The sequence below is a fragment of the Setaria italica genome, chromosome II (genome assembly GCF_000263155.2).
Source record: "Setaria italica strain Yugu1 chromosome II, Setaria_italica_v2.0, whole genome shotgun sequence".
NCBI classification, from domain to species: domain Eukaryota; kingdom Viridiplantae; phylum Streptophyta; class Magnoliopsida; order Poales; family Poaceae; genus Setaria; species Setaria italica.
In genome coordinates, this window is record NC_028451.1 from 14597434 (window position 1) to 14605272 (window position 7839).

General features: G+C 46.4%; 1 protein-coding gene across 2 annotated transcripts; it reads left to right on the top strand.

Annotated features, from left to right (window-relative positions):
- Positions 1 to 2364: 2364 nt before the first annotated feature.
- Positions 2365 to 6529, top strand: LOC101768606. Of its 2 annotated transcripts, none has more exons than XM_004956086.3 (3): positions 2365 to 2676; positions 2775 to 2918; positions 6191 to 6527. In XM_004956086.3, the coding sequence occupies exons 1-3, from the start codon at positions 2458 to 2460 to the stop codon at positions 6332 to 6334; spliced, it is 507 nt and encodes a 168-aa protein (XP_004956143.1). In that variant the 5' UTR covers positions 2365 to 2457; the 3' UTR covers positions 6335 to 6527. The 2 variants fall into 2 exon arrangements, with proteins under 2 accessions (XP_004956143.1, XP_004956142.1); XM_004956085.4 differs by lacking the exons at positions 2365 to 2676; positions 2775 to 2918 and adding exons at positions 2958 to 3904; positions 4009 to 4152 and having other exon boundaries at positions 6191 to 6529.
- Positions 6530 to 7839: the final 1310 nt, after the last annotated feature.

Below are 7839 nucleotides of genomic sequence, written 5' to 3' on the forward strand. Positions count from 1 at the left end.
TCACAGACTGCATGACTTGCTGGTCGACATCTATAGGTTGAGGGCAACTAGAGGAATGTCAACGATGGAGGCTTTAGGAATGTTCCTTTGGATAATTGGCGCACCACAATCCCTTAGACAGGTTGAGGACCGGTTTGTAAGGTCCTTAGAAACAATAAGTCGTATATTTGATAGTGTTTTGTGTAGTATTTTTAAGCTAGCAGTGGATATTATTAAGCCAAAGGATTCATAATTTAAGACCGTGCACCAAAGATTGAAAAACTCTCATTTTGCCCCATACTTCAACAATTGTATAGGAGCTATAGATGGGACGCATGTACCAGTTGTGGTGCCAAATGATAAGGTGGTTCAGCACACCGGGAGACATGGATATACCTCACAGAATGTGCTGGCTATTTGTGATTTCGACATGAGGTTCATGTTTGTTGTCAGTGGATGGCCTGGTTCGGTTCATGATATGAGAGTCTTCAGTGATGCCGTAAACAAATATGGTGACAAGTTTCCGCATCCTCCTGCAGGTACACTTATTTCTGTACTTGCATTGTTTTTATTTGTACAATAGATCGTGCCAACTTTATTAACATCATGAAATTATCTTCATTTGTAGGCAAATTTTCCATAGTTGACTCGGGATATCCAAATTATCCAGGTTACCTTGCACCCTGCAAGGGTACAAAGTATCATCTACCGGAGTTTAGGAGTGGCCCAATGCCAAAAGGTATGAAAGAGACTTTTAATTACGCACATTCGTCCCTTAGAAATGTTATCGAGAGGTCCTTTGGAGTGTTGAAGATGAGGAGGAGGATTTTGTTGGGTATACCAAGTTTTCCAATGCACAAACAAAGCAAAATAATAGTAGTATGCATGGCAATTCATAATTTCATTCGAGAGAATGATATGGCTGATAGGACCTTCGGTATGTGCGATCGGGATGAAAATTACGTTCCCATGGCTGAAGTGCCAAACTACGAAGAACATGCGACAAATACCCAAGCAGAGGATGAAGATTGTAATATGAATGCATTTCGTGATGAATTAGCTAATGGTTTGTACAACAAATCGTAGATTATTTGTATGATTGTGTTGTAATGATATTGACAACATTTGTGCAATCTTTGTATTCTATCGTGTTTATAGGACAATCAAAATAATTTGAATGTTTTTTCTCCTTCAGTTCTTTGATTTGGCCGAATGAGAAAAAAAACAAAGGAAAGTTCAGCAACATCACGCAAGCAACAGCACGCAAGCACGAGCAGCAACAGCACGCAAGCACGCTAGCCCTTGGCGTCAAAGCAAACAGATACATGTGCACAGGGTATTAGACAGCATTTAAGAGCAAGGTTTAATGCAATCATTTTTCAGCAAAGATGTTAAACTTTGGGCCTGTTTGGGAAGGGGGTGTTAAAGTTTAACACCCCCTTTTTAACAGATTTTAACACTTTTGGTTGCCAAACACAAGTGTTAAAGATGAAGTGTTAAAATTTAACACCCCTCTTTTCATAAACACATGGAGGGGGTGTTAAAATGTGCTAAAGGTGTTAAAAGTGGTCCCCCTCCCCACTTATTCCCTGGTTGCCCCCCTCTCTCTCCTCTTCTCTCTCCTCCACTGCCCTCATCTTCCTTCCCCGATCCGCACGTCGCGCACCGCCGCCAGTCCGCCCGTCGCGCCGCCGCTGGTCCGCCCATCGCGCGCCACCGCCGGTCCGCGCCGCTCCTGCGCCGGGATGCCGCGCTGGGCAGCACGCGGCGGGCTCGCGCGGGCAGCCTCGCGCGGGCGGCGGGCGGCGGCCAGCGCGGGCGGCCTCGCGCGGGCGGCGGGCGGCGCAGGTGGTGGCGGTGGGGGCTTGGGCGGGCGCGGTGGTGGCGTTGGGGGCTCGGGCGGGCGCGGCCGCTAGCGCCGCGGTAGGGGACGCCGGCGGCGGGGCGGGGCCGGAGGCGGCAGGCGCAGGGGAGGGGCCGACGGGGCGGCCGGCAGCGCCGACGCCGACGCTGGCGCCGGGCACGGCGTGGACCGAGCAGGGTGGGGCCGGAGGCGCCAGGCGCAGGAAAGGAGGAAGAAGGAAGGAGGAGGAAGGAGAAGAAGGAAGAAGGGGTATTTGGCTGCCATTGAGAGGAGTGATGAGGGGTAAAGTTGTCAATTACAACCTAAGATGTTAAATTTTAACAGATCATCCAAACACCTCAAGATACTAAAGTTTAACACCTTTATTTGAGGGTGTTAAAGTTTAACACCCTGTTAAATTTTAACACGCCCTTCCCAAACAGGGCCTTTAACAACACATCCAAACATCCTACGTGTGTTAAAATTTAACATCTCATAACTTAGCCCTTACAAGGCAAACGATCTGTCGGTACACTCGTCAGTCGTCACTGCACATACGCACCATCCCGAGTCGGACCGCGGCCGCCAGATACCCCCAGCCAAGCAGAGCAGAAAGCAAACAGGCTTGTGAAAAGATGCCGCCGCCGCTGCCGGTCAACCCGCAGCGTCTGTCGCCGGCGGAGTCCCGGGAGCGGACGCTGCGCTTCTTCCAAGGCCTGGGCGTGGACGTGCCCCTCCCGGCCTCGGCCGAGCGCCCCGATGCCTACGCCGACCTCGTCCGCGCCGTCCTCTCCTCCGCCGCCGTCTCCTCCTCGCGCGTCTCTTGCACCCTCACCATGTCCCCCGCCCTCGCGGTGAGCGCCTCCTTCTTAATTAGCCTCCCCGCTGGATAGGACAAAGTCCCACTCGGTCTCTACTAATTACTACCTCCGACCGGCGCGGCGAAGTGCAGAACCAGTTCAACACGCTCCACGGCGGCGCGGTGGCGGCCGTGGCCGAGGCCGTCGGGATGGCGTGCGCGCGCGCCGCGGCCGGGGACAAGGAGCTGTTCCTCGGCGAGCTCAGCACCGCGTACCTCGCCGCCGCGCGACTCAACGTGAGCTTCTCAGCAAACTCTCAACACCCTGGCATGCAGATTTTGTTTCCCCAAATTGTTTCGATCGCCATTCAACTGGCAGTGCAGGATTGAGTCGATCTTCACGACGTAATCTGTGTGCTACGAGGCAATCTCTTGCATTAGTTCAAAGATCTAGCACCTTGATGATTTGCAGTGATCGGTTGATCCAGGGACATACAGAGAGATTATGATAGCAAAATCACGCTAGAACCTGTGGTTGGGATTGGGAAATTGCTGCATAATAACTTTGCAAAAAATGCGGTTGACTCGCCGACTCGCCAGGCATTTGAATGAGGTGAACATCGTGCCTGGCATATCTGCTTACGAAGGTTGCAAGAGATGAGGAGATTGGATAATATCTGGTTTTACTTGGAACAATACGTGTTGGTACGGTCCTTCTAGAAGTTCTTTTTCCACACGTATCTCCCTGCGTTCTGCGTTCTAATTCCAACTTTCTCGAGATCAAAATTATAAATCAGATAGATATACTATAAAAATATATTTAATGAACAAATTAATAGTACTTATTTGGTATTACGAATGTTTGTACATTGAGATATTTTGAGGGGGAATAACTCGGTAATTTGGAACGGAAGGAGTGTACTCGCTGCTACGGCGCAGCCTCCCCAGTCCGCACCCCAATTCCCCTCGCGATTCAGACGGAGTCGCCCCGACCGGAGCCGGCGACCACCGCGGCGCCGGGCCCCGGAGCAGGAAAGCAAGCGACGCAGGCGGAGTAGGAGATGGCGGAGGGGGAGCCTAGGCAGAAGCTATCGCCGGCGGACTCCCGGATGGTGGCGCTGGCATTCATCCGCGCCCTGGGCGCCGACGTGCGCCTCCCGGCCGCGGCCGACCAGCCCGACGCCTACTCCGCGCTCGTCCGCGCCATCCTCTCCTCCATCGCCGTCTCCGCCTCCCCGGACCCGCGGGTCTCCTGCACCATCACCGTCTTACCCGCCGTGACCGTGAGCACCTACTGCTGCTACTGGGCGCCCCGTTGAAATTTCTCTCTTCTTCTTCTTCTGCTGCTGCTTACCTACTAGTGCTCTCGCGTGGGCTGTGCGTGCAGAACGCGTACAACACGCTCCACGGCGGCGTGGTGGCGGCCGTCGCAGAGGCCGTCGGGATGGCGTGCGTGCGGGCCGCCGCCGGGGACAAGGAGATGTTCCTCGGTGAGCTCAGCACCGCGTACCTGGCCGCCGCGCGCCTCGATGTGAGATTCTAATGAAATTCCCAGCACCTTGATGCATTTTGGTTTCCCAACAATTTCGACCTCCATACCATCCAGCATCCATTGATTGGGATATAGTGAGTTACTTCATTCAGCAATTCGAAGCTTCGTGGCAATGTCGGGAATTGGGGTTGGGGACACTTGTTACTGATTTAATCAGTTAATCCAGTGACAAAAAATGGTTCTATGAACTGATAACTGTTTGTGATTGAGAGTGGTTTTACATACAACCTTTCAAGAAATGGTGTTGTTTGGTCTAGTGAGCTCTGGTAGAACCTCTAGCCAATATTTGAGGTTAAGATTCTGTCCGAAAAATTACTGAAATATGTCAATCTCGGTGCGTCAAGAAATTGGATACTACTCCCTCCCTTCCAAATTACTATTCGTTTTGGCTTTTCTAGGTACATAGCTTTTGCTGCATATCTAGACATAGCATATATCTAGATGCATAGCAAAATCTATGCATCTAGAAAAACCAAACGAATAGTAATTTGGGACTGAGGGAGTATCTAGTTTGTTGGGAACAATAAGTTTAAATAATCAATACTTTAAAATCTACCGACAGTTTAGTTGAAGCTAATGGGCCATGTAAATTGCAGGTACTTTTTCTTATAAAGCAAGGTAAGGGATCTAATAGAAGGGGGTGATGGGTATGGGTAAACACACCATGACTCAATAGTACAAGTGTGTCAAATAATGTATAACAGAACAAGGTTGCATGAATGACCAAGTAAGAAAGCGTATGGGAGGTTATAGCAAACGTGCCTGTAGCCTAGTGGTGGTTGTATTGCCTTAGTACTTAGTAGCACCCAGCAGCCCGGGTCCGACTCCTCTGTGGGAGCGGATTTTTGGGGCTGGGTTAAAAAAAACTGGCTGCTATGCAGTGAAATACGCGGTGGCCATAGGCATGTCTAGCTATGAAGTACTAGAGTCATGGCATTATGGAGAGCACAAATGGTAAGAAACAGTTGATGTGAGAAACATAGTGAAATAGGTATTCAGGTGCTTATCAAAAGCTACAATTCCATATCTGTTTGGAAAGTATAAATAACTCTAGATTATATCAGTGGTCAAAATTCATAAAAGTTCGATTGCATCTATTCTAATGTTGACATCTATTTTTGAAACAGAGGGTCTAATAGCAATTTTGGCCTTTATAATGATCATAAGAGGATTTTCATCCTCAAAAGATCCGATGGATTAATAACTTTGATTTGAATGTGATAACTGTCACATTCTAAAAGCTTTTGGCTTCTGTATGATTTATATAATCTGAGAAAAAAAAGGATGAGAAAGCTTGAGAATGTCACTAGTAATTCTTTGTTCACTCAGTAGTATTGTGCGTTGTACTATCGTGTCCTTGTTGGAAAATGGGAATATGATAAAGCGGCCCCTGAAGCATGGCAAGTCAGGTAGCTTTAAATTATGGTTTTGATTTGGAATAAATCTATCAGATGCCACTTCATAAGTCTATGTCCTTCCGCAGGCTTCTTGCTGTGAGGCCCATGTCAATGAGACATCACTACATCAGTAACATTGCATTTAACTTGCATAATCATTCAATCTCTGTTGAGTCCAGTACATGATAGGAGCAGTATGAAAACAAAGTAATCGTACAATCTTATCTGCTGATCGCAAATAGCTGATGAATCCCATTGATGTTGCTGCGAATTGTACTGCTGTTGCCAATTCAATGAACTCGGGAAGGACGCCACATAACTTGTTTCTTTGCTGTTGCCATAATCCATTTTTCTGCGCTGTCTTTGTACTAGGGTTGATAAGTTCCTTTTCAAGCATTACAAATCCACTCCTAGAATTTCATGGCAGTACCACTCTCTGCCGATGTTAAACTTGAATATAATACTTCTAGTAGAAAGGTCTTTAAAGAATACTTCAGACAAGTGAATGAATGATAGGAATATAAAGCCATTTGAGTTCTTTCCTCTCATCATCAGATATTTTACCATGTCATGTGCAGTTGTGTATTCATTCCTAATATCCATTATCCATGTTCATGCAGTCTGAAGTGGATGTTGAAGCTAAGATACTGAGGAAGGGCAGGTCGGTCGTGGTTACCACTATTGACTTCACACTCAAGGATACCAAGAAGCTCTGTTATACATCTCGAGCCACCTTTTACATATTGCCCGCAGCAAGCCTATGAACAATCAAGTTTTATACGTGCAGTTTGTTGTATTTACAGGACCACTTTGTCTTGTTTATAATTAACTCGGATAACATATATATGGTGTATTAATAACGAAAATAAAAATCTTATTGACCCATGATGCCATGCTGCTGCAACTGTTCCCTGAAGAAATAAAAAGAAAATCACTAATAAGGATGATGACATGCTCAACCCGACCGGAGCATTATTTTATATGGTTGCATCTTTATCAAGGAACAGTGGCTTGCAGTTGGGGCTCAAAGTAATAGTAAATCTGCAATTTTCCCAAGATATAAAAGCCACCTTTTGTATCTGTTGTATTAACTTTTGCTCCTATAAGGTTTCCAACAGTTGCAGCAGAAAAGGAGAAAGGCTATTGTGTTCTGATTTATCAAGGAAGTGGACGATTATGATCAACCGATACTTTAAGGTCAGGAAATGCCTCTTGTGTTTCTCTGCGAAAATCATTGAGCTAAAGGGACACTTACAAATTCTAAATTATTTTCTGTTACATTGTCATTCCCATCTTTACCCAGGAGAAGGGAGATGTGAGTCGAGGCTAGATTGGGGTTTGAATAGCCCTCATTTTAGTACATGATTATACTTGGCGCCCATAGAGTCTGGTTTGTTTTACTCTGGGTTGGTCAAGGCCAGAGGCCATAGTATGTGCAACACCGTATCTGCCATATTTCCGATTTTTCTTCTTCTCTCTCTCTTGTTTGAGAAGGCTAAGGTTTCTATTTCACCCTCACACCCGCCGCTTTTAAGCTTTTCCGAAAGTTTCGAACAAATGGCTAGAAAGTTCAAATAAATAGGTCTTAGGGGCTGTTTGGATACACCCTACTAAAATTTAGCACCTGTCACATCGGATGTTTGGATGCTAATTATGAGTATTAAACATAGGCTAATTGCAAAACTAATTGCACAGATGGAGTCTAATTTGCGAGACGAATCCATTAAGCCTAATTAGTCCATGATTTGACAATGTGGTGCTACAGTAACCATTTGCTAATGACGGATTAATTAGGCTTAATAGATTCGTCTCGCGAATTAGCACAGGGTTCTGCAATTAGTTTTATATTAGCTCATGTTTAGTCCTCCTAATTAGCATCCAAACATTCGATGTGACACTGCTAAAATTTAGCACCAGGTATTCAAACACCCCTTAGTCAACATCCGACCTTGCGCAGCTACTCTTTGCAGTTCACCTCGACAGCTACGGTCCATATTGGAATTCTGGGATAATCCTCCGTTCAAAGCCAAGGTTGGTCAGACCGTGACGACAGTATAACAAAACATACCATCACACGTATTACTCAAAATCTCGAATCGCAACGGAATACCATTTGACCTTTCTCCAAACGAGGTCAAATGATTGGCGTGTAAAATGAGCATATTTTTCCAAGAAAATGAGGATGTATAAAAAATATTTGCAGTGGGCTAATAGATTACTCTCGATCCTTCTCGCACGTGGTAATCGTATTAGCCTATGTATGTAGTCA

Bases quoted from the DNA above. Each gene is read 5' to 3' on its own strand.
- LOC101768606 (XM_004956085.4), top strand. From the start codon at position 3,683: ATGGCGGAGGGGGAGCCTAGGCAGAAGCTATCGCCGGCGGACTCCCGG. The intron at 3,905-4,008 runs GTGAGCACCTAC...CTGTGCGTGCAG, and splicing joins CCGTCTTACCCGCCGTGACC to AACGCGTACAACACGCTCCA. The intron at 4,153-6,190 runs GTGAGATTCTAA...ATGTTCATGCAG, and splicing joins TGGCCGCCGCGCGCCTCGAT to TCTGAAGTGGATGTTGAAGC.